Source organism: Squalius cephalus (assembly GCF_949319135.1).
Source record: "Squalius cephalus genome assembly, chromosome: 9".
Taxonomy (NCBI): Eukaryota; Metazoa; Chordata; class Actinopteri; order Cypriniformes; family Leuciscidae; genus Squalius; species Squalius cephalus.
In genome coordinates, this window is record NC_137130.1 from 8,918,479 (window position 1) to 8,946,233 (window position 27,755).

Here is a 27,755-nt window from a genome sequence, read left to right on the forward strand (position 1 = left end):
CCGACGAGACACCTTGGACACCTTGAAGGGCATTAACCCGCTTATACCATGGTCACTTGCCAAATAACACATTTTTAAAACATTAGTTTATATTTTAATTAGTTTTACAATCGAAATCTAAAGTTACAAGTTACAAACAATAACTTGGTTTCCTTGGTTACACCTGGCGGTTTATTTAGGTGTCCATTATCACTTTTTAACGGACACCCTGCAGCCAATCAGAATCGAGTATTCACCCAGACCATGGTATAACAACTGTTAACAGCCTAATACTGCTTTTATAATAAGAATAATAATGTTATAATACTAACTTTTTAATGTAAAAATAATGAATATGTAATAATTCATCCTCTCTAGAATTCATTTTTCTCGCCAAATACAGTTTATGGTCACTGAATGGCTTTTCTGAGGTAAATGTAACCTTACGTGACATTAACTTTCAAATAAAGGCAGTAAGTTTTCAATTCTTCATTTATCTTAACACCCAGTGTACCTATAAAAGGATAGGTTGCAGAGCGTATTGTGAGAAAACTGACTGCTTACTCATGGCAGATAATTAAAGTAAAACAATTTACAAAGCTACATTAAGCCTTGAAGTCTAACCATCATCACATTTTGCATTACATGTTTCTGATTCAACAATTACACATTTGCGGCCTCTCTCATGCATCTGTGAGAATATTAGAAAGAAGGCGTATCATTGAAAACAAGCACTACCAGGACTGTAACATTACTTCTGAAAAACATGGACCTGGGTTGGTCCAGTTGCATAAGCAGACAAGTGTGAGAAATCCTTCTGAGATTGATGATTAGTTAGACCTCGGAGAATGTACCACGTCAGGCATGCGATTCAGTTAACATGACTGTATCATCAGTTTCAAATGTTGAAAGACACTATGTACCCAGTAAATATAGGCTGATCTTCACTGAAGTTTCATGTGTTTTTGTTTTCATGATATTAGAAACAGGAAAGTGGATCTTAATGAAACTTGGTAACACGTCGCAATACAAGGTCCCATTAGTCCAATATCCTCTGATTTTCAACCCTCATTGTACTGATACAATGTCAGTAGTATATGTAAATGAACAATGTTTACTCTTTCTCCATGTTATCTGAACTGAGAAATTTGTGTTTATTTGTCAGCAAAAGTCTGCCGGATGATTGATTTTAAAAACCTATTACTAAATGTTGAAATCAACATTAACCACTTGCATTAGAAGTATTTATCATAGCTACTTCAAGTTAACTAATAACAAATGGAACCTTATTGTAAAGTGTTGCTGGAAAATTTTGAAATAGTGACATTGAGTATTTTAATTTTTCTGTTAATTGGTTTTAAAAAGTAAAAATACCTTTTAAAGGCTTTTTTTGATTAATGATGATTTAAGTTCAATAGCTTAACTTATTTGTAGAAGACAACCCAAATAACCTAATACACAAACCATGTTACTATACATCAAATACTATTGGAAATAATACCAGAATAAAATACAGGGTGAGATTCAAGTACAAAAGGGAGAGGAGATGAATTGTGCTTTTTAAGAATCAAATATTCAACACTCAGGATGCTCTTTAAGCTTTTATGAATAACAAAATCTTTTTTTTTTCTCCATGGCACAGCACTATTTTCATTAATATCACAAATATAGAAAGATGGCAAGTGTTCCGCCATCCCCAAATCTATTTTAAAAGTCAAACACTGAAAAATGGACAAAACACAAGTATTAAAAACCATAACATCATCTTTCCACTCTCTCCCGTACACATGAACATCATCACCATTGTGTCGAAAACATCAACATTGGCACTTGCAGAACAATCAACTCAGATAGTGCTGAGCAAGTATGCGATCCCCATGAGGAAAACCATCCATATTAAATGGCACAACTAACAAGAAGGCACGTCAACTGCACATTAACCGGGGCTCTCCAGTCCACGTTACAGCATGCTCACGCCAATGCCCAAATCACTTTCTCAATAACCACCTAACAGCTTTAGTGATCTAATGGAGAGTTAAGGCATTACAAGTCGTTTCCACTGACAAATCATGGTTCGATTCCAGTATTCTTTACTTGTTTTGATTAATATAAACACACAAATGGCATACTGTTATGAATTTAGAACTACACAGTATCAGACAAAACTGATTTTGTAAATAAGACCACTTTTGATATTGTCTGACAAAAATTTGCTACAGTAATTTTAAGGCCACATTGAAGGACCTCGCATTAGACACAAAAAGCATACTGTATACAATTCAAAAGGTGCATTAGCTTAACCTTCAGAGTGAAAACGGGCCGTGCGACAACAGGTGCTGGGCCAATTTCCCTTTCTTACAATTGTTGCTTTGTGAAACTTGAATTTCAAGTGTGGCTGATTGCATCATGATTCTTTTTCATGTTGATTTAGAAATAAAAATGGAGAAGAAAGAAAACATGATTTTTGAAAAATAAAAGGGATAATGAATGCTTGTGTGAGAGTCCAATAAATTTGTCTAGATAAAAAAAAAAGACAGCATATTATTCCATGTGATTGCCATTTATGGTTTTGTCCTCGCTTGAGATCTTGAGGTAAACTCATTTAACACAGGGAATGAGGGAAGCTCAACTCAAGATATAAACTCAAGAAGAGGAAGTCATTATCTTAAAACACAAATCTTCTGAAATCACCCACCGAAGAGGATAATCAACTTGATTCATTTTAACAGGGCTTCCCTCAACAATGAAAATGAAAGAGTTGCAAAGAAGGAAAGACGCATCTTTTGGTGAATCTCTCCGAAACCAAGCCTACGCCACATTTACCCCTGAAAGCAAATGAAAACTAAATACAAAATAATATTTGCATAAAGAAAACGGCCATATTGTATGACATTGTGAAATTGTTTTCATGAGATTTAAAAAGTTTTTCCCTCATTATTGCCATGATGCATCTGGACATTTTACGTTTTGAATTTTTTCTTTTTTGTGATTTCCGTTATCATTCACAATGGTGATTTTCATAACTGTAATAGAGTACTTCTAGCATAAACAATAAGCATTAAAGGCAGTACAACAAATACAACCATAACATATAAATACAATATAATTTAAATATATTATCATATTTGTTTGTTTACACATTACAGTAAATATAAGTTTGCTTTTTTTGCATCATGGTGGGAATGTGCTTAGTTGTCAAAATATTATCACAAACGGACAATTTTTTTTTTTTCATTATCCTTAAGCAAAATATCATTTCTTATTTCTATTATTTGTCTTCAGGGTAAAATATGGTGTTGTCAGCTTTCCTGAGATTCACCCATTCGAGTGTTAAAACAATGAGCTTGTTATTTTATGCTTGTAATGGATAAAGCAGTCCTTCACAGTTCTGTCATTCGCCTTCTTTTCTCGATCAAACATCATGTGAATGGAATTCTGGGTAGGTGACGAGGACTGAGCTAGTGGCTGGTCCTGTTAGGGGGAAGCAGTGGTGTGCTCCGAGCCCAGCAGCCTCCATGGCCCCATAGTGACAGCTGCCCTTAGTGTCCACTAGCTAGTAGTCCTCTGCTGCTTGAGCACAGTGTAGACATTATCCACTTTACTCAGTCTCTCGAAGAAAGGGATGAGATCCAGCAGCTCTGTGTCAGACATGTCATCAAACCAGGAGGCAACAGGTACCTAAACACGACAGAGAAGAGCATGTTAAAAAACAATATGAATGTTGGGACAAAGCGACAAACCATTGACTAATAAACTTTAGCAGGCTAAGAGCACTGTACGGACTATATCCTCAGACCCAAAGCAGTTATATGTGCAAAAAAAAACAAAGAAAGACAGTAACGTACAGCATTGTCTGGGTGGAAGATGTAGGAGGCTGGCGAGTTGTCCACAATGATGACTTTGTTGAGATCCCTGCCTAGACGGCTTAGGTCCTTGACGTAATTTCCACGGTGGAACACACAAGATTCTCGGAAAAGACGGCTTCGGAAAGCTCCCCACTTGTCCAGCAGATCCGAGACAGGATCGGCATACTAGAAAAACAGAATCACATTAATGTGATGGACACGGTTAGACAGAGGAGGGAAAAAGTGCCACGCATCAACAAAAAACAAATTAACTCCTTTGTAAAATGCAAGGCTCACACCAATGAACCAATGACTACTGAAATTCCATGTCGAATTCCTGAGTAGGCTAAGAAATCGTCATTCATTTAAACAGTCCCATTTAATTATATTTTGTTATTATATTATATCTGGATAGTAATTTATTACATGTAATCTGGATTACGTAAACAGATTATACGTTTTATTTTTATATATAAAACTTAACTTTATATCGCAAATCATATCGTTTACATCAACAATACATATAGTCACATTTTAAAAACCGCGATATCTCGACATAAGATATATAGACACACACACACACATGCATACATTATTATATTAATATCTATTAGTGCTGTCAGCGTTAACGTGTGCGATTTATTTCAAAATCCTTAACATTAACGCATATAAATTGGAAAAAGAATGTGAAGCTGTGTCATTAATGTAATTTACGTCACGCAGTTAGATGATCTTAGAAGTCGGGAGTTTATCACACTGAGCATCTACAAGCACCTGTAACCCTGGTAGGAGGACATTTCCTCCTTCTAACCCTTTAACCTGATTCTGATTCTCTGTTTGTGATCAGACCATTTTAGATCAAAGTTTTCAGTGATCCAGTAATCCAATTTGTTCAAAATATCAGTCCAAAGCAGCGCTAATGTAAAGGCCAGGCTGATTATATCAGAGACTCGCATTGCGTTTTTAGTGAATTATTCATTCCAGTATGTGCTTTGCTTTAAAACACAAGGTTTGTTTCTGAAGAGCGCAATTTTAGTGACGTACAGTAAGCGTGTGAGAGTCTGTTATATTGATGCATAAACAACAAATCGTGTATGTGCGCTCTCGATCACTGATCACACACTGCATTTATGTACAGACACATTTCAGTTCATTTGCTTTCTTTCCACACACACCAAGGATAATGTTTGACTTGTCAAGTGCATGTTGCTGTGTTTAGTAGTCGTTTATGTAGGTTTATGCAGTCAAGTCAAGGTGGTTGATTTAGGAGTTTTTGGCCTCTCCATGTGGTCCTGTTCGGTATCGCAGCTTGACTCGTCTACTCTAAACTGATAACAAGCTCTTTGTTGTTACTCTGTCTGTACACATACACTATGAATTCTGTAAAGTTTTTTTTTTCATGGGTACTTTGGTGTGCATAAATGTATTATAATAGAAATGTATGGACTCCTTATATCATTTGGTTATTTTGTGTCTTTTTGGAGTCTCCAAGGTGTCCTTGAAGCTTGCAGAAAATACAGTTTTGTGAGAATCGCCCTTCAATCTGATTGTTTACTTTGCTGGATATAGGAAATGATGACAAAATGAATGTGTTAAACAAGATAAATGGCGTATACATAATTTCACGGTAAGTGTGCGATTAATCACAACAAAAATGTGCTTAAACCACACTATGTGTGTGGTTTTTAATGACTTTTTAAGATTTTATTTTATTCACCAACTATCATGAAAACAGACCAAAAAAAAAAATCTAATGCAATGGCACGACTAAATAAATCTTATTATCAAAAAAGTTGGCACACACACAGTTATTTATCTTGTTACAGGTTTGAAAGTCCATTTTAAAATAACTGGATGTTTTCCATAACTGTGCGAACACTGTAACCATCTATAAAACTGATACAAGCAGCAAGTGATGTTAAATCCTATTTCATATCAAATTTAATGCTGAATACCTTGCATAGTGCAAAAATCATTTTGCATTTCTTACCTTGGCTAAGCTTGCAGTGAATAACACACACTCGAACAGTTCCCCCATCCGTTTGAGGAACTCGTCAACATGAGGTCTCTTCAACACATACACCTACATTCAGAAGGCAGACAAACGGGGGGGAAAACGGTTAAAATGTGTCATTACTTCAAAGTTTTAAATTCACATCTAGGGAAAAAAAAACGCCAGCACACTAGAAAAAATGGCACTAAAGCAGGTCACATTTATAAAGTTACAGCTAAGATTTATTACTGAATAAATAAGATTTATATTAGCCTGCATCTTGATGCTTCATATAACGATGAGCTTTATGTGACCGTAGAACTATAAACCCAATTTTAAGAGCAGCAATAAAACGGATTGTTTTACTCCAACAACTAGGTCAGCCAAGCTTGTTTATGAAGCTGGTGGTCTCATTCCTGAACCAAGTCATCCCGAATAGGCTTTCCTGACATCCCAAGCCTATCCTGGATTACTTGAAACAGGCCTAAGCCTTGTTTGTCAGACACCTTCAGTCTCCTGGTGTAACTGGGGCTGTTGGCCTTTAAAGGGCCAAAGCATCGTACTGTCATAGCTTGAGAGAGCAGGAGACTCGCTCTGAAGAGAGATTGATGGGGCCAATGACTTCTCAGAAGCCAGTCAGTGTTTCTCCATTTCGTCAGGACACAGAAATAGCCACCTGCTGCTCTGACCCATCAGCCAAGATGGCAATGATACTGTCAGGTTGCACACCCGTGTTAAGCGGCAATAGGTAAACAGAGGAGAAAACACGGTGCGACAGCAGACAGACAAATAATAGCGGTCACAGGCATGATTATGACAAAGGCATAACTGATGATTATTTTTCTTGATATTGTAATCACAGTTGTTTATTTTAAAGAATAGAAATGATATAGAAAATATATACTTAGTCCATGTGGGGAAAAAGCAATATTCTTTACATTCTGTACATTGCATGTACAAAGGAAGCAGACAACGGAAAAACAGTGAACAGAAGTGAAACATTACACATTCGTCATATTAGGACCAATGCTGACAGTCCTTTAGACCTATTTGCATAGCTCTGAGTCACCACTGCATTCATGCGGATAAAGGGCTGTGATTGGCCACAATTCTCAACCAGAGTGAAAACATGTAAATACATCAATTTGATCAAACACTAATCCATGGAACAACCGGGGCAGCAAAAGGGTTCTAGGGGGTTCTAAAAAATAAATAAAAATTCGACAATGGATTTTTAGGAGTGGAAAGATAACTATACAGCTGCTCTCGATTTTGAACAATATGTATCACTGAAATCACTGTCCAAATAAATCTGTTGTGGAAAAAAAGAATCATTTTCACGTAAATACATCTAACATTAACAGTGGTTAGCAAAAAAAGATGCACTTGATATAAAACACAATATTTACCAGATATTATTTTAATAATTTACTTTGGCTTCAGTGCAATAATATATGACATTTTTTCCTCACACAGTATAAATGATATATATTTTTATATAATTTTTTCTTTAACTTATTAATAAATAATTCTATTTTAGGAATCAGATTCTTCACAAGGGGATCATCATATTTTGAGGATCTTGGCACTGTGGTAATCAACACTTTTCATGATTGAAAAAGCAGTAATCAATCTTTTTTCTTTTCTTTTTTTTCCGATTGATGGATTGATGTCATAGCATATCCTTCCAATTGTCAGTTATCCATGGACAACTTTGCATGAGAACAGATTATGCTCACCTGATGTACTGTCCCATCAATTTCCACTGGAATGATGAAGTCAGCATTGTTTACCGGCTGGGAAGGAAAAAACACATTAAAATTGATTTAACTGTTGCAGGCAAAAGAAAATAAGATGACTCTGTATTGAATTTGCAGGTGACTGTATCAATGACTGACATGAAGTGTAAACATCCATCAGGCTCCAGTCATTTTCAGAATATTGCCACAGACCCTAAGAGTGGTCTTTAGATAGGTCTAGAAACTCAATCTCAAATGTTGAGATAATCACATTTATGTGTTATAGAGATGTCAGGACAGTGTGACCTACATTCACAGATGTGGCATGAAGTAACATTATGCTGTCTTGAGCTGTAGGATCACACTTGTTTTACTTCTAACTGACTTTAAAGGAATAGTTCACCACAAACCATGAAAATTGCCATTATTTATTTACTCTCAAGTCATTCCAAACCGGTATGCTGTTCATTTTTAGTGGAACACGACTCTTTACAGTAAAAAAAATAAATTGTGATTTGACTTTTCAAAATAGTATCCTTTTGTGTTCCACATTAAAAAAAAACCTTAAGCATGCAGACTTGGAACAACATGGGGGTAAATACATTTTTATAAATATTTTTTATTTTTTTTTAAATAAATTCTTATTTTTTTAAATCACTCCGCCCAAATAGAAGTGCTTCACCTTCTGAGTATATAGTTCCCAGTATGTATACGGTTAGAAGATCAGATGGCTGTGTCTCATGTGACCTTGTTATTTGTATACGCTGTGACTATACAAATCACAACATGTAAATATGAAAATGTTGGCGTTATTCTGTCATTTATTGGGAGCAGTATGCTAGCTGGAGCCGTTTACCTCCAGTCTTTGTGTTAATCTAGGCTAGCGGTGGGATGCGTCAGACAAGAGTTATGGCACGCACGGAGATGAAAAGGATATGTATGGACTTATCTAACTCTGGGGGATACGGTGAATAAGCTAAAGTCCCAAATAGTCGGCGTGTTCCTTTAACAGTGAGCTTTCAAACTCCATTTGCAATTAAAAAAAAGACAGCTTACATTTAATACACTCAATACACCTGGGCCCTGTTTACACCTAGTATTAAAATTCTATGTCATCGATCGGAACACAAGTTGACGATGCTAAATCGGTCGAATGCGTTTTTGACTACCTATGGAAGTTGTCGAAAGTGGACAAGCTCAAAACGTTTTAGACCCCGTTTACACCTGTATTTAGCATCAAATGCATTTGAACAACCACAAAACACGCCTACTCTTCGACTACGGACCTAATGCATAAACATAAACCAAGCGCGCTAGCCAGACAAGATTGACTGTTGTGCAAGCTTATTTCATACATTAGATCGAAAGATCTGAAAAAGCCCGCCTTATAGACCCTCCTCACGAAAAAATCAGAACAGAAGTGGTCAAAAGTGGACCAAAAAAAAAAACTGATTAAAACTCCAGGTTTGACCTGGAATGTCTCCCTTGTCTACTTGTGATCCGATCGAACAAAGCGCATTAATACCAGATGTAAACAGGGCCTTAGACAAGTTCACTTTTGAGTACAATGAGTAGTTATAGTTTTTAGAACAGTCACAGCTGAGACTCCAGTGAGGAAAACATTCCTTTTCTTCCTGGCTTCCCCAAATTGTGCACATAGCATCTTTATGATGTCATGCAGCCAGAGAGAGAGAGAGAAAAAAAAAACTTCCATAAAGAGTCAAATCAGGGGCTGCCACATTTTCTCCAAGTGCATGCATGCGTGTAAAAACAAACACTAAATGCGATACGACAGAATCATTTAACCAAATGTAGCAAAACTGCACTTTATCTAGACAATTCTATGCTTTCCATTGGCTCAAATAAGCGCATGTGTATTTACACTGGTACACTCCCCTGCTAACTCTGAAGGTTGGAAAATAACTTGTCTGGTATCTAAAAAGAAAAAGGCAAAGATGACTCTGTTGTGTTCTTAGTTATCAAGCACATTGTAAAAGACACTCAATGTGTTCTTTTACAATGCAAAATTATTTTTCATTACATAGCAAAAGAACATTACATTGGTTGAAACTATTGCATTAGGCCTTCAAAAAGTTGTTAACATTAACATGCTGGAGGTGTTTTTCCTCTATGCTTCCATATGAGGCAACCATCAGTTTACAGTAGAGACAGAAATTTGTCACTTAAAAATAGGAATGTAAAACAGCAAAAAATGTGCATTAAAGCATTCTGTACCACTACTATCACCAATTGGTATTTCAAAAGAAATATGTACTATATAGACTAAAACAGGTTTCATAAACCCTCCCTTGAGTCTTAAAGTATATCAGGGCCTATAGCGTCACAGAGCCACAGTGTTTACGCTTCAGGGAAATCATCTTCCTAAAAGGCTTACTTATAGCTGTCTAAGCATATTAAAAGAACAGATCACTCAAAAATGGAAATTATGTCATCATTTACTCACCTTCATATTGTTCAAAATCTGTAAGACTGTCTTTCTTCTGCAGAGCATGCATTTTGAACAATGTTTTAAGGGTTTTTGCCCCTATAAAGAAGGTCACAGGCAGCCAAAACAACACTGGACCCCACTGACTATCATTGTATAGACAAAAAACACAAACATTTCAAAACATTTTGGTTTGTATTTTACAAAATAAATAAGTCATACCATTTTTGAATGACATGAGGGCGAGTAAATGATGACAGTGATTTTTCTTTTTTGGGTGAACTCTCTCTTTACGCTCAGACAGGGGAAAACATTTTAACACACTTCAGCTTTAAGGTCTGTGATGATGTGAATGCACGCAATGGTGTTAAATGTCTATCTATAACATTGAGTCAAGTGTATCTCATAGCCATGATATTAGTTGAGCTGCCAACAACATATATTTTCTTCACACCTGCTGCCAGATATAAACTGATGAAAAAAGAGGGCTCAACACATTGGCTTACCTTGAATGAACTGTGGACTAGTGTTTCATCCAGATCAATGACTACACAGATCTTCCCTACATCTTTAGACTTTATCTGTGGAAGAAGTGGCTTGGCTGGGACCTGTAATTGACATTTCAAGGACACTGGTAAATAAGTAGCCAAGTTGAAATTTACAACAAGAAGCTATTTTACAGTAAAAATGCAGTATAGGTCAGTGTTTCTCTACCGGTGGGTCGCAACTCAAAAGTAGGTGTAAATAAAAAGTCTCTGGCCTCGGTATGTATTGTATGATGGACAGTAAAGTGAGTCAACTGGAAGATTTTATTTGATATTCTATACGTTTATATGGGAAGCTATTTGTAGACAGTCACATGGAAAAATGCAAGACACTGAGTGTGACGTGTCCAGAATTTAAAGACGCAATTATCTGTTTTATAAGACTAGTTTAGCTGTTTGAATCTTTCATTTTAACCCAGGTATTAGACAATGTCAAACTTATATTTCATTTGTTGTTAAAATAAGAAATAATAATTTGTAAAATATTGAATTCACTGGACTGTAAAAATAAAATAAAAAAAAGTCTTATTTAATATATAAACATTTTTTCCTTATTGTATTTCCAGGGGGAAAAAACTATAATATATACACTACTGTTCTAAAGTTTGGGGTAAAGTTTTAAAAGTAGTCTCTTATGATTTTTATTTGATCGAAAATACAGTAATATTGTGAAATATTATTACAATTTAAAATAACCGTTTTCTATTTTAATATATTTTAAAATGTAATTTATTCCTTTGTTAGCAAAGCTGCATTTTTAGTCTTCAGTGTTCTTCTTCTGTTTAATTATTTTGTCCTTGCAGAAATCAAATTCTTACTGACCCAAAACATCTGAATGGTAAAGTACAATTAACAAAATGCAAATACACCATGATAAGATTTTGGTCATACAGCCCATCCCAAACTGGGTGTATTAGTTATAGACATGAGTATCCAAAAGGGGGCATAAGGTAGCTCTTTTAGCAGTAGCATTCCATAAGCAGAGGAAGATCAAGTGACTGACTGCAGCTGGGGTGGAATTGCAAAGCTGCTCACAGTTCACACACAGCCTGAAACCGTCTCTGTCCTATGCTTACAGAATGAGTATCTCAAGACCTGCGCGGCCTTCCGGATTCATTACAAATGGGAGAGAGTACAGATGACTGATTTAAATAACATAACATATGACATGGAATAAGAGCCCAGCATGGGGTCTTATTTTAGTTCTGTTGCTACTGACTTCATACCAGTTAATTCAAATACATTCCTTCACAAGCAAAATCCGTTGACATTGTACCATCAAATGTATGCATATAAGATATTGATGATTTTTAAAACATGCTTTTAACTCCTAAAATCAATCAACAAGTGCCTCTCCTAAGAAAAAAGTACCTGATCTATGGGCGGAACACAGAATTCACAATCGCAGTCCTCTGGGTACTCTTCATCTTCAGATACATCACTGTCCTCATAAGAATCACTCTGTTCACTTGACTTTTTTTGGTCTTGTTCAGGTGCCTCACTTCTAGCAACTTGATGTATAAGTTCCTCTAATTTTTCATTGTGTTTGTTCTCCTCAGGCAGATCATCTGTTCCAGGAGGATGAAGGAGCCCAGAGGTCTCTTTTGGCTTGGTATGGGCCTCTTGCTGACCATCTGATAACCAAAAAGAGTCTGTCTCTGTGTTTGACTGTTCCTCAAAGGCACAAGAGAGCAGTTGATCCGCAGTTGTCGTCTCTTTACCTTTGTCACTTTCCTCAGAACATCTCACAAGATCTTCAAAATAAAAAAGGGCTGTTTCTTCATCTTCACTTGTTTCAATCTCTCCACAACAAGGTCCATGACCCCCCTCATTTTCAAAGTCAGGGTGCGTCTCCCCATTTTCATCAATTTCAACCACAGAACTGAGATCTTGTATGATTTCCTTGTTCTCAGAGCTGTTGAACCCAGTTAAATTCTGACTGTCCTCATTTTCCAACAATTCTTCTTCAGGTGATTCTGAAGGATCAACTTCTTGAAATGTGTTCTTTACAGCACAGGACCCTGTAACATCTCCAGATATATTGTTGAAAGCATTTTCAACCACTTCTTCCGGTTCACAACCTTCAACGGCTGCAACACAGGACACTTGTACATGCATATCAACATGGGGTTCAGCAACCTCTTCATTTATGTCGCAAAGATCATTGCCCTTGCCCTCAGAATACAATGTGAGACTCTCGTCAATAAAATCAGGCCCATAAGCGTCAGTTCCACAGCCCTCGTCTGGTTTGGCACATTCATGGATTTGAACTGGATCAATAGGGAGTCCAACAGCTAATGCTTCAGCATATGTTTTATTGCTTTCCTTTCCTGTCACTTGTCGCACAGAATCAATCTCACATGCTTCTTCACAAGCATCTAAATTTTCCTGTGTATACATGTTAAAGTTCTTATTACCTTCTTCATGGTTCTCATCTGGCTGTAGTATATGAATTGAGGACTCATCATCCTCTGCACGAAGGTTTTCCTTATCACATGGTTGATCTGAGAAGATTTCAAACGATTCAGACTCATCAACAAAACTTTTGAATGATTCATCGGTTTCAGAGCTACTTTGACTTTTAGCATCCATGCAGTCGCAGTACTCCTCTTCGCTTGACTCATCTGAAGAACCTGCTCCTGTGGTCACTGCATCGAGGGAGATGTCCACATTTGAGTGGAGTTCAAACGTTGCCTCCTCATCATCACCACGTTGAAAAGGTTGAAGAGTTTCTTCATTACAACATTTCCCTTTCTCCAGCTCGTCACACTTTCTACAGAGCTTCCTACAGTTATCCAAAGCTTGAACTTCAGGTTTAGGATCTACAACTTCAGGTTTTTCTACCTCTCCATTTGACTCACTAATTTCAGCAGCAATACTTGAAGTCTCCTTATTATGCCTTAAAAGATCAGTAAGAAATTGAGAAAGCCAGCGAGCCTCAAAAGTTTCCATTGATCCAGAAAACATGGCATCGCACTCAGATGGTTTCCTACCCTCAGTTCTGCTACTATGATTAGGCAAATTCTCTTTGGTTTTTGCTTCAATGTTGTAAAAAACAGAGTCGTGTGTTCCTGACAACTTTGGGCAATTTTCTGCAAGTCTGCTTTGATATGGGCCCTCAGAATGGTCAGTGGGCACAGAGGGAGTGCATTGTTCAAGGATGTCACATTTTTCAAAGTGCATTCCACAGCTTGTGCATTGTTCTAAAGCCTTAAAAGATACAGAGGATTCGCTGTGTTCAAAGAGTTGGTTACAGTCTTGATATCCTTCAGTCGAGGAGGTCCAGCTACAATTAAAAGTCTCCGACAAACAAGTGCAATCATCTAGACCGTTTAGCAGAACTCTGTCATCAGAGGTGTCCATTTGCCCAGTATGCTGTGTGTGCTCAAGGGACAAACAGTGGTCAGATGGCTTACTTTCTTTAGAGTCTTGACAAAGTTCAGGGGATTTAAAATGTGTGGCATGGTATTCATCAAGCTTGTTTTGATTGTTAGGCTCGGACTGTTTAGATGTCTCGCAGTCTTCAGAATCTAGTTCAACTACATCATTTTGATCAGATGAGTTATCTTCAGAACTGCTGTTTTCACACTTGCTGTACTGTTCCTGATATTCTGTGCCACATTCAGAAAGCATTTCATAATCTAAGAGATCAAATTGTGAGCAATCAACATCAACTTGTGTATAAGAATCACAAAGATCTAACTCAGTTAACTGTTCTGCATCATCTTGCTGAAAAGACTCACAATCATCTAGGCTCATCTCGGGTGAAATTATTTCTTCTGCATCATCTTGTTGAGAAGACTCACAAAGATCTGGGCTCATCTCAAATGAGTTTAACTGTTCTGCCTCATGTTGTTCAAAAGACTCATAATCATCTTGTTGAGAAGACTCACAAAGATCTGGGCTCATCTCAAATGAGTTTAACTGTTCTGCCTCATGTTGTTCAAAAGACTCATAATCGTCTTGTTGAGAAGACTCACAAACATCTGGGCTCATCTCAAATGAGTTTAACTCTTCTGCCTCATGTTGTTCAAAAGACTCATAATCATCTTGTTGAGAAGACTCACAAAGATCTGGGCTCATCTCAAATGAGTTTAACTGTTCTGCCTCATGTTGTTCAAAAGACTCATAATCGTCTTGTTGAGAAGACTCACAAACATCTGGGCTCATCTCAAATGAGTTTAACTGTTCTGCATCATGTTGTTCAAAAGAGTCACAATCATCTAATTTCATCTCAGTTAAAATTATCTGTACTGCATCGTCTTGTTGAAAAGACTCACAATCTTCAAGGCTCATCTCAGATAAAGTTAACTGTTCTGCATCGTGTTCAGAAAACTCACTTTGATCACTTGGCACAAATGCAATTAAAAGTTCATCATTTTGGCATATTTCAACCAAGTCAACTGAAGAACTGCTTGTTTCAAAACACTCACTGTGCTCAGAGCAGCTGTCCAACAAAGAGCTATATCCAGACGAACCAGACTGATCTGAAAATTCACCATTGATTTGACTATTTTCAATGCAAAGTCCATCTGCTTCATTCAGTTTGATGGCGTTTTGACCAATAGATGTTTCTTGTTCTGTGCACAATTGTGCAGAATGTTCCAAAGACTGATTTTCCTTTTTAGGATCTCCTTGTCCAGAGATCTCCGAATGGCCAAAGCACAGTTCAGCGGGCATGTTTGCTTCTGTGTGCTCGCTTTTAAAAAAGGAAGATGATTCCAAGTATTTGGTAATGTTGCTTTCGACAAAAGACATCCGTTCTCCAAAACACTGGCAAAGGTCAGAAGAAGGAAAACACTTCAGACATTCTCCCATATGTTTGCTTTCTCCACAAAGCCTGCAAGAACAGTCAGAGATCTTCGTTTGCAAAGGGGGCTTACAAGGCTGAAGGGATTCGTTGAGCCCACAGCCTGCCTGAGACACCAGCAGCAATGTGCACGTTGACATGACAGAGGGGTTGAGACTCCACTGAACCCTGCACTCAGCCCGCCTTCAGGACACCTACCGATTTATTTTGGTGCTTCAGAGACGTGACAAATAACCCCTGGTGTATCAAATCACTATAAAAAGCTGAAGTAAGGCATAAATCTGAACCTGACACCTACAGCGTCTTGACATCCGATCTGCTCGTAGTTGTTCACGGCCATGTTTTTTTTTTTCCTGAATAATTAGTTTAATGAAATCATGAGTGGAAAATTTTTTGCCATCTCTTCAGATCACCTTTCAATTAGTTGGGAATTTTAAGGACAGATAGCTTTTCTTTTTTCTAAATAAATTAACAGCATTCATTTAGGGTCTCTACATGAATGCAAATTAGTTCAATTCTAATTGTGGTACATTCAACTATGAGAGCCTCCTCGTAAACAGGAAAAGAATTGCGCAAAAGCTAACATGAGGTTTTGGTTTCCTCACTATCACAGCTGATCATGTGGCTCTCGCCTATGTTAACCACGGGCTGGCCAGTATTCAGAAAACGCTAGAGAGTACAGGGTGGGGATGCAGAGGGACGTCAAAATAAGAAGTTGTAGAAGAAAGTAACAAAACTGAAATAAACTCTTACTTTTGAGATGGTTCCGTTCTCTTCCACCAGCAGCGGGGCATTGTTATTGACGGGCACGTGATCCGTTTCATCATGACAAAGGCAGCAAAAGAGACTGTGGAAAATGCCACGACTGCGGGGTTTCTTCGTTGAGGATGCAGCATGTGGAGGGGTACCTGGGAAATGAGAAGCACATATCATACCAACAGTTACCCTGCTGTTCACCATCATATATCTTTGCATCGTTATATATATATATATATATATATATGCTCATTATAAGATGACTGTACTCAAATGCACATATAAATGACCAGTAATGACTGGTCTTAAATAACATATCTAAACAGCTGAGTGCCAGCATCAGAATTTAAAAACAAAACAAAAAGGAAACCTTGAAACAAAAACTGTGAGGGCACAGAAACAATGAGTTTTCAACCTTCAAATGAAATTACCAATGATGCATCTTAGTAATTTGACAAAAAATAAACTCTACCCTGAATTAAGGCCAAATCCAAAGCATATGTCCAAAGTCACGTTGAAATATTGATTAAGACAAGCAGGATACTTACATTGTAAAATGTTTCACTGAAAGCCTTAGCATATTTGGTGTTTTAACTGTATAGAACGAAACGGTGTCTATGAATTTCTAAAAGGGTGGAGTGAAGGTTTTATTAATAGGAAACACATGGATGTCACACCCATGAGTTCCCAAAAACTTACTCCATACTCTGAGCTTCAACATACGACATACAACAACAATGCTTTTTAGTCTGGCATGGTTTGGGGAAAAACTGGAGGGAAAGGATGTCAAACTGCTTTTTGCATACTTCTTCTGCACCACTAAAAAAAAAGACTATTATTATTAAAAAAGACTATTAACTCTATAGTTAACTGTAAAACTGCTCTGGCACAAAATGTTTTGTAAAAAGTGATGTAGAAAAAATTTTGGAATAGAAAAAATGAGCATTTCAAAAAGAAAATCCTTTGCAAAGCGGATCATGATATTCAGGGGTCTCTGACATCAAATAGTTTAAAATCCAGTGTTAAGAGTACTCAAAAACTAAATTACTCTAAATCCCCATGTCTACTGTTTGCTAATAAGCAAGATATTTGTCACCAAATACAGCAGACGGAGACATAGTCTCCATGAATAGTGACACATTACAGGGAATCCACGTGATTATGGATCTATGTTGGGCTCGGGGCAAGAGCACAGCCCTGGGCAACTTACAAGAGCGAACAACAGCGACGAAAGCTGGACTTTGCGAGACAAAATCTTTGACAAATTAGGCTGTGGCCAAGGCGGCCGAGGCAGCTGTCAACAGGGAGGATAAGCATGCCGTTCAAAATTCAAACTTAAAGCTCATGTATCAAACAAAGTCATCATAAACAAAGTTAGTTAGAACATATTATACTTTCATTCAGTTACTCTGAGAGCATTATTGTAATGGTAAATTAATCAGAAACTGAAGGTTTTGTTTTAAATTTAGATTAGCCTATTAGATTTATCTCCATTCTGACATGTCCTTCAACATAAAAGTTGCCCTTAAAACCAAACTTAACCCAAAGAATATATATATATATATATATAAGAGCCACATATATATGCCATGAGCTGCCGACCTATCATCAGGACATAAAATACGTCTCTTGACCTTCAAACATGAAATGTACATTGACTTGTCAATTGTAGCTCACACGCTAACCATGAATATGACCCTTTGGAAATATCCAGACAATCTGACAGGCCGTAATTGTGAAACACTGCTAAGTGAGCACACCTGCATTCCGTCACAGGACACAAGGGTGGCAGGTTACAAATGCGAGGAAAAGGGCCGTAGGGACTTCATAGGGACTTCATAGGGACTCATAGGAAATCATAGGGACTGTGAAGAAAACCACATCCATCTCTTCACGTTGACTCCTCTGATATTACACATCAGAAGGCTTTAAATAGCACCCACGGGCAGCTGTTGACAGTGGTTAGAGATTGCATTCTATATACATACAAAACTTTGTTGTGTTCCCGGAGCGGGACAGGAGGGAATGGCTCAGCCATATGTTTATCTCATGCCGTAAATGTGATACCTTGATGGACACCATGATGAAAGGCAGAAAAGCTGTAACCTATTAGCTTGGAGCAACAAACTTGAACTTGTAAACAGAAAAAGATCAAACAGAGAGTAGCTAGCAAAGACAATTCTAAGGAAAACTTGACTCCTTGGTATTCTGTAATGAGCCAGAGGGCTGAATACATTTGAAATCTCCAGAGCTGATAATAGGGCTACAGCTTTTTCACTCTAACCATATCAGTTGCTACCCACATACTTAAGGGTGGATTATCTAGATCTCTTTTAAAGAGGATCTTCATGCTATTCCAATCCCGACGGACAGAGGCCACTCAGCGACTGACTTTACGGCCGTGACATGTGATCCTACGTTACAATCTCCCAACTTGTTACACACCAACCCCTTGGAGGAGAAGGACAGCGGATTTTACATTGCACATACTTTACACAAGTATGAAGAGCTCTAGACCAACTTATGAAAGTGTAATATTGGTGCCACCAATTTCTACAAATTGTACAGGGAGGTAGTAGGGCTGCACGATTTCTGCTTCTCTCGATTAATTAAAAATAAATCATCGCAATATTTGCCCCGCTGATTATTTGTCATGAAAACACCTTTATCTTGCATTGGTAACAAGCCAATTGGTTTATCCCTTTTTTGCTTATAATGTACAGCATAACTAACATATATACATTCACTATATTATATGCATATGCATTCATTAATATATCTGTTGCAATCACAAAAAAATATACTTTTTTTTTTTTACATAAACTAGTTAAATCTCAGTTTCAACAAATGCGGTCAAACCCACCCACCGCCTAATGACACAAAGCGGCCAGTACCAGAAAGGAAACACAAGACAAACAGAGCAGATTGTAAAATGACAGTCGTGCCGCTTGGATTAAACTCAGAGAGCATGAGAATCCCTCTAGAGGCCCCAATGAACTCGCTCTCCCTCCCTGTCTTTCTCCCTCTCGCACAACCTCCCTGGAATGCAGCCATATGTCTGGCCCATAACTCTGCTGCACTGTGCCCCGGCCAAACCAAAATAGGAACAGGAAGTGTGAGGAAGTGAAGTAAGAGCCGCCACAAGGCAATGGAAGGCACACACTGAGCCTTCATTGTGTCCCGCCTCAGCCAGATCATGTTTCACGTGCAAACAAAACAGGTACAGAATGGCAAAGGCCTGGGAACACCACGCCGAGATAATCCACAATGCCGCGCAGACAGGGAGGGATTCAGATTACTGACCACATCCACTGACCCACTTCTCTTAGGCCGGAACACCTTCCAACACAGGAATTAACAAAAAAGGATATTTTTGAAATATTAGGAATATTTGGCAAATGCATGCAGACGTGCCAACGCAGCCTTGGCCACTGTCAATCCCAAACATGGAGAAATGACTAGGGCACAGCTTTGAAGCTCTGCCTTTCTAAAAATACAGTATACTATAACAAAATGAGGAACAGGTGTTCTGTCTCCATTCCGAAAACGTATCCGATAGTTCTGGACAATGTCTTGGCACACTTTTCACCGGGACACGCTAAAAGCTAAGCCTCAGTAAACAACATTATCCAGTAACATATCTTCTATGTCGGCGCATTAATCAGCACACCCAAATTAATCCAGGTACTAAAATGTTCCTTAGCTCAAAGACCAAGCTATTAAGAAGACGATTACTGAATTACACAAGCAGTCTGGGTGTTTGTGTGGCCAGATACACGTTAAAGGGGTCATCGGATGCCCGTTTTCCACAAGTTGGTATGATTCTTTAGGGTCTTCATGTAAAGTTTGTAACATACTTTGGTTAAAATTCCTCAATGGTTGTGTAAAACAAACCAATCTTTTTACCTCCTCGGTTCGCAAACAGCTCTGTTCACAGCGACCCGTTTCGGTGCATGTTTCTTTAAATGATAATAAGGAACTTCTCACCCCACCCCTCTCTTCTATGGGGGGTGTCACACAAGACACATAAAGTGCTGCCTTGGCAGACAGTATACAAATGGCTGAGGAGGAAATATGATAATACGGGACAGTCCGTCAGTGGTCGTGGGCGGAGCAATATGACATCATATTGCTCAGAAAATCCAAACGGCTTGATTATTGAGAGTGTTGTTTAGGCTTTTTGAGGATTAAAAAAAAAAAAAGGAGTGAATGGATTTTTTTCATTGTATGATGATTGTGTCCACACACTGCAAAGACACATTTATATGCAAACACCATATAAAAATGAATTTTGCATCCGATGACCCCTTTAAGAGTTTAGGCTATAACTCCAGTATCCAGGAAAAAAAGTCACTCATGCGCTGATTTAAAGGGATCCTATTCCTTAATACCGGGTTCAGACTTCAGACTACACGATATCAGCCTGATTTTGGCACAATCCATTTGATATAGGGTGTCGTGGTGATTTGTAAATGACAATGAGCTTCAAAATGACAAGAATCAATAATTTCATCTTCACACATATAGTGTGTCACAGTGGACGACAACCGATGCCGCATCTACGGCGCTTCACGATATAACGACAGAAAGACTAGCATGTTTCATTTTTTCCGGTCCTCCACGATGGGTTCTCTCACATCTTTTGACCAATAGGAGCACAGAAGTTCTTCCGCAAAAGGCTGCACTGGATTATATGGTTACCAGTAAAATTAAAAAATAAAGTTTAATATACATACCAAACAGGGCTCAAAAGTAAGGATCATCCAGCTGACCCGGGCCGGAGTGAGCAAGTTTTGAGCCAGAAGCCAAAACATACATTACATACATCATACATTCATTCACTAATCTTGTGCATGTGTTTTTATGCCATAAAAATATAAACATTTGGACTTTGGTTACAGACTGGACAATGTTGGTACAAAGATGCAAACTGCACTGATTTAAACTGGTCAACAAATTAAGGTATCTAGTCAGCTAGCTTAGATGAGGTTTTGACCAAATTGCCAAATTTATTTAAAATGGTCTTTAACTCTTTCCCCACCAGCATTTAAAAAAAAAAGTTGCCAGTTTGGATTCTTTTCACAAAATTTACATGGTCCCTCAGAATATTTTGTTTCATGAATATTTGACCATGCAATATATCAAAAGAAAGAAAAGAGCCTCTGCTTTTAAACAACAACAAAAACTTTTTATTCTAGCTTTAAGCAGTCTTTTTTTTTTATCAGCACTTGAATGTGGATACATTTTAAAAGCAGCATTTTGAACAAAAAGCTGAGAAAAATCGCATTTTTGTCAAAGACTTCGTCCAGATGGGATTCAGAACGATGACCAAAACATAGATGGAGTAGATCAAGTCCATCAAGACCCCCAAATTTTCACAGTCGTTTCCTCTTCATGCATCAACATTTCATTCTGTAACTTTAGGCAGTTTTGATTTATTTGCTGTTGAATGTTCGATGATCATGTTAGCTTACATGTGCATAAGCAATGCTTCTATCGCTTCTTTGCCGTTTTTGGGTCCAGAGATTCTGCAAGTCCCACCCTTTCACAAGATGCGTAATAGCACCCCCTACCATATAACAGTGAAAATGTGGATTCAATGGCGGGAAGAGCACTAGTAAGAATGGGCTGAAAATTGTAAACCGATCAATCGTTTTTAGCACTATGCCATTATTTTGGAAAAAGCAAAAACAAAAATGATTAATCAAATGAAAATATTGGCAGGGCAAGTAAAAATTTGCAACAGTACAAACAAATCCTCACTGCGGAGCTTTACAAACTAAACTGCACTGTCAACATTCATCATTATAACTTACTATGAATAACATCAATTTCCACCATGATCCTTCAACACCGACACACCCCAAACTCAGAAGTCAAAGAAAATCCAGAGTTTCCTACTGGTAATTGTGTTTTTGTAGCAGCCTTCAGGAGTTCTTAACTTGTAAACAGAACACAAACATTACAACATGACCTGAAAGTAGTAATAGTGCCTACTAAATGAGATAATACAGACACTCAAGACAAGAAAATCCTGGGATTCCTCTTAAGCATCAGGGCATGTAGAAACAAGCCACACATGAAGAACTGAACCATCCTCTTGGACACACACACACGACGCGATGGCTATCATGTTTACAGACGTGACAGAGCACTAATTGAGTTACTTTGATGTGGTTCAACTTTAAAGGGGGGTTGATTATGATTTCACTATTCTAACTTTAGTTAGTGTGTAATGTTGCTGTTTGAGCATAAACAACATCTGCAAAGTTATGGGAAAAGGAAGATATTTGCTTTTAAAGAAATCGTTTTTTAAGGATGGTAGGGACTACACAAGCTTCCTCCCAGGTTAGTGACATCACTAACCCTCAAATTTACATAAGCCCCGCCCCCGGGACCGAGATTTATGCTAATCAATGACTAGAAGATAACCACACATAAGCTACTTAAATTCATCAACTAACCATTCAGAAATGTCCTGTTGCATTCTACATGTTGTCACTTCTTCTTGAGTCTCTCCATCATTGTCTTACTCCAGTTTGAACATAAACATTGACATTTCCAGAGCATGTGTGTGTGAGGTAAAAGGACAAGAGCTCTTGAAGCTCCGCCCCCTGTGCTGAGAGCAGCAGCTCATTTGCATTTAAAGGGACACACACAAAAACTGTGTTTTTGCTAAACCTCAAAAAGTGAACATTTTAACATGCTATATAAAAATATCTGTAGGGAATTTTGAGCTAAAACTTCACATACACACTCTGGGGACATCAGAGACTTATTTTACATCTTGTGAAAAGGGTATTATTATACCACCCCTTTAAGAACAAATATGTTGTGCAAATCATATTTAGAAATGAATGTCTAAAAAGATCTCACAGATAGCCGTTGCCTCGAAGACCACAAAATACTCATCTGAATCGTATACAACTCAAGCATCTGCTCTGTCTTCCCACGGTTCATGAGACAGCAGTTTTGATAGACAGGCCAAGAAAAGGACCCAATGTATAAAGCAAGCACACTCAAAAATGTTTAATCCATGACAAAATCCACACATCAACCATGCAATCTGATCACAAACTACAAGCACTGCTGGTAAAAAATAAAATGTCATTCTATTTTGTGAAGGAATCAACTAAAAAAATTATTATTAGATTCAAAATATATACAACTTATTTACATTTTAAATATTAAAATATATACAACAACAACATATTAAAAATACTAATAAAACATTAAATCAAAAAATTATGCAGGTGAAGGTTTAGTATATACATTGCAGCAGTTCAGCATAAAAAAAAAAGGAATGATTATCAATGAACAAATCAAACTCAGCGAATCAGGGTGCATGCAATTTCTGACATGGTTTTTTATGCAACCTTATTCTTCCATGTGCATATACTCACATTTAAATAAACTTCTTCATCTTGTCTACCTTCAACTATATTATCTCATCAGTAGCCATGTTTCCATCAACCTATTTTTATAGGATATTGCATTAAAAAAAGCTGAATGGAAACACCAAGATGTGCATAAATTCTAAAAAACGTTGTGTTCAATTGAGTCGGATCATTTTTTGCCGATAAGAAGACATGCACATAAACTACGATGGAAACATATTTACCAAATAAATCCCCCAAAACAAAAAAGCTCACGTGACTTTGCCTCAACTGAGGATGTGATTGGATAACTGGACTAACCAGCGGGTCACTTTTATTGCACAGGAAGTGGCATTTCTTTCTCTTGAACACATGGGATAGAAACTCTGCTTTATTTGCAAATGTTTTTATGCGATTTTCCAATTTTGTGCACAAGTTAAAATTGCAACTTTGGATAGAAACATATCTAGTGTCTGTGTCTTCAAACTCATTGGGAATCTTCACACATGAATCATTTGCATAAGGTAACATTTTTCTCAGCTTTTTTCAAGTTCCTTATATTGCCCAAAATTCTTATTAAAAACTTCCGGGCGGTTTATTGCCGCAAGTCATTTTTAGTCCAAAACTGCTAAAACCGGCTCGGAAAAGAAAATGGTTTTGTGAAGGATGTTCAGAGCATAAAGACTCACTGTGAAACTTAATATCACACATGGCTGTACAGTCAGTAAATGCTCCTGATTCCTTTTCAACCACGTCATACATTGCCTAACAAAACAATCTTTTTACATTCATAGGGGCAAGCGGATATGTAAATACCCAGTTTAGCAACATTCTCTAGGCACATCGCAAAGGCACCATGTCTTCATGTTTTTTTAAACCACAATACATCTTCCTATATTACAGTGCATGAATACATGATTTAGTTTTGATTTGAGCTTAAATAATATAAAAAAATTAAGTTGCATTTCTAGGTAAATGATCTGTGCGATGTACTGAACCTGCTACAGGGAGTGGTTTTCTTCAAATCTCTAACAAAAACACAGGCCTGTAAACCATCTCCATCTCTGTGTGCGCAAGAGGGGAAAAAGGAGCGCTGGTGAAAAACACAGCGGTCGGAAAAACAAGCAGAGAGGCAGACTGCTATGGCTTTACCCGTAGCGGATCCTCCCCAGGCTCTCACTGTAGTCGGCATCGTGCAGAAAACACGCTTGTGTTCATTAAGTTCATTAAACACTAAGCTTTTAATTGTCTGAACCACAAATTATTGGTCAGGAAATTAGGAGAATTTAAGCAAGTGCACTACTTAAAAAGCCATTGCTGTCTCAGAATAACATCTAAGACGGAATGAAGTTTTTGGCAGAATATGGGAAGTTGTGTGTGGAGTCATAATGAAACACGAGTTGCATGGTGATACTCCAGAGCAGTGTCTTTGAAAATATGATGAGAAATATAATAATAAATGAATCACTCTCTACCACAGTGAAGCAAGGAGGAAGATGTGTCAATGTGTAGGGAGCTTTCTTAACTGCTGGTCCTGGTGAGCTACTTCACTGTGAAGTGTCATTTAATGCTTCGGAGTACTGGGGAATATTGCAGAATGGCTTGCTTCTCACAACTGAAAAGTAATGATCATATGGCATTTTTCAACAAGACAATGCTCCTGACCAAATAGCAAAGAAAATCAGTGACTTGAGAACACTGTGTTAAACCCTAGTGAATATTTGGTCTCACATTAAACTCAAATTAACCGGGAGACAATTTTCAACAACTCATAAACTGTTTGAAGCCACCAACACTGACTGTAAAAAGCTGTCTGCAAATTTACCCACACGGCTTAAACATTTAAAGAAAACAAAGGGGAAGGCTATTCTGTGCTAAGTTACTTTATCTACAGTACTTGTGCAATTCATGCTAATTTCCTGACCAGTGATTTGTGATAAAAATGGTTAAGACCATTAAAAGACCCCTAAATATTTTGCCATTTTTGACTTGGCCTTTTGCCCAGGAGTGCATGTTCATCACTGACCAAACAAAAAAAGACAGACGAGATACACATTTTGTTTACACCACAGAGAGGCGAAATATTTTGTCTAAAATGCAACCTGTGAAATTGTACACAATTTTTTACAATCAGCAATGAGAAGCAAAAGACCTTTGCTTCCCTTATGAAGTTGTAGCCATAATGTTTTCCCGAAAAGTCCAATAACTGATTAAAGGGTCACTTTTCATCTAACCTTTGACCTGCAAACAGTGGCCTATCTTGTTTACCGAGACATTATGACTTACGACCTTTCAATAAATCTACCAGTCAAAAGTTTGGACAATTTACTGATTATTTATTGACAGATTTACTGATAGCATGATCTTAAAAAAAATAAAAATACTTGAACCATTAAATTCCACCACTTCCAGTTTTATTTCAGAATTTTGATGAGTTTATGATTATTCTAAAACATAAAAAATAACATCAATAAAGAATACGCAGGTTTGTCCAAACATGTACAATGGAAATACTAACAAGGTGTAATGCACCTTTTGCACATTCACGCATACTACACCAGTTTAGTACAATAAACAACGATTCTTGTACAATCATGCATTGACAGTCACCATTGCAAAAAGACAATCTAAACATCAGAGATGAGATAAGGGAGTTTAGGAATCTTGTCTCATGATAACCTGTCACCTGAGGAGGGACTCAAAGTCATTTATTATGGGATATATGCATACATAAACATAATATGACTCAGAGAGGTTAGCTGATGTACAACACCACACACCACAGGTAAACACGAACTACAGCCTTCCCTCAAACGTCAGTGAAGACTGTCATCATGGACACGCCCCCTCAACGCATTCATTTATATATAAAAATAAAAATTGTTTTGTAATAAATCTCGAGTTTAAGGCACGCACATGAAGCTAACTGTATGTGTTGGGTTGGGTATTCACTGTATTATTATAATAAATGGACTTAATGGATCCACATTCAAGACGCATCAACTGTCATCAACTTTGGAAAGTGGAAATCACACGTTTTTGTAGTGTTTTGGTGAGCGGAAATGTTTGATAGAACACTGAGTTTTCAATAAAGTCCAGTCAATGCTACACTTTGACAGAATGTAGCTGTGTATGAAGCGTCCGCCGCGCGCCAAACATTCATCAAAGGAGTTTGACATGTGCCGACACAAAACTTTCTCTCAACTCACCTCTGTCCCGTAAAGGAGCACTCGCTTCTTCATCCCTGCTCACTTGCGTGATGATCGATGCGGACGGGTGGTCCATGAGATCCGTAAAGCAAGTAAAATCGCAACTTAAAAGGGGTTTCCGTATTAAAATCTTTCGGCTGGCTACGATTGAATTGAAAAAAAAAAAAAGAAAAGACTCCCTGCAAATGCCCCCAAAACTCCAAAAGACTTTTACCACTTAAGAACATTCATAATGCGAAACCATATTAGGCTGAATGTAATATCTGTGTTTTATAAGTTATACGACATAAAGAAAATTAAATAAAAATAATAATAAAAAGTTAAGTTCCTGGATGATAACTTTTCACAACATGGAGTTCGGCTCTGCTCTCAATTTCACCATAAAAACATGGAACTCGGCGGTTTCAAGGCACCCTTCGCCTTAAAGGGGAAACGACACTCAGGCAAGACAGAACTATGCAAGCCACTTCGAAGGTTCAAAGTTTATGGATGTGAAGTATGTTACGAATCAGAAGAAAAACGAGAGCATTTATCAGTAGGCTACCTGTGAACATCTCTTTTAGTACCAGTTCAAATACAACATATTTAATACTCAATAGGAACTTAGGTGGCCCCACAAACCAAGACAGCTCAGCACAATTAAAGTTTAGCTAATTTGTTGTTGTTGTTGTTGTTGTTCCGAACACTAATATATATTATGTAAAATGTAATATACATGTAAAAAGTAAATCAATAATTGTTATTTTAATGGTTTTATTATTTAAGTATCACACAGTATGTAAATAAATACATGAATATAATACCATACACACAATATTATAGGCCAAATTTAAAACTTAATACTCCATTTTTAGGTAAAAATGCTTGTATATTCAAGAGGAACATTTCACATTTGAAAGATTTTCTGAAAATTAATTTTAGATTTTTGGTGGGGTCCACTTAACTTACAGCATATTTTTTTATTGAGCAATTTTGTTAAAACCATAAAATATTTCTACAGTGTAAGTATTCTCGATCGTTTATTTTTCTTCCTCTTTCACTGGAATTGGATAATATT

General features: G+C 37.4%; 1 protein-coding gene across 1 annotated transcript; it reads right to left on the reverse strand.

Moving 5' to 3' along the window:
* Positions 1-1,567: 1,567 nt before the first annotated feature.
* Positions 1,568-27,090, reverse strand: ctdsp1 (CTD (carboxy-terminal domain, RNA polymerase II, polypeptide A) small phosphatase 1). Its single transcript, XM_079881999.1, has 7 exons — positions 26,699-27,090; positions 16,111-16,265; positions 10,509-10,610; positions 7,557-7,613; positions 5,815-5,907; positions 3,825-4,010; positions 1,568-3,657 (listed from the first exon to the last, which is right to left on the reverse strand). Exons 1-7 carry the CDS (start codon positions 26,772-26,774, stop codon positions 3,529-3,531), a joined length of 798 nt encoding a protein of 265 aa, XP_079738125.1. The 5' UTR covers positions 26,775-27,090; the 3' UTR covers positions 1,568-3,528.
* Between the last annotated feature and the right edge of the window lie 665 nt (positions 27,091-27,755).

Bases quoted from the DNA above. Each gene is read 5' to 3' on its own strand.
- ctdsp1 (XM_079881999.1), bottom strand. From the start codon at position 26,774: ATGGACCACCCGTCCGCATCGATCATCACGCAAGTGAGCAGGGATGAA. The intron at 16,266-26,698 runs GTGAGTTGAGAG...CTCATTTCCCAG, and splicing joins TGCTCCTTTACGGGACAGAG to GTACCCCTCCACATGCTGCA. The intron at 7,614-10,508 runs GTAAGCCAATGT...TTTCCTTCCCAG, and splicing joins TAGTCCACAGTTCATTCAAG to CCGGTAAACAATGCTGACTT.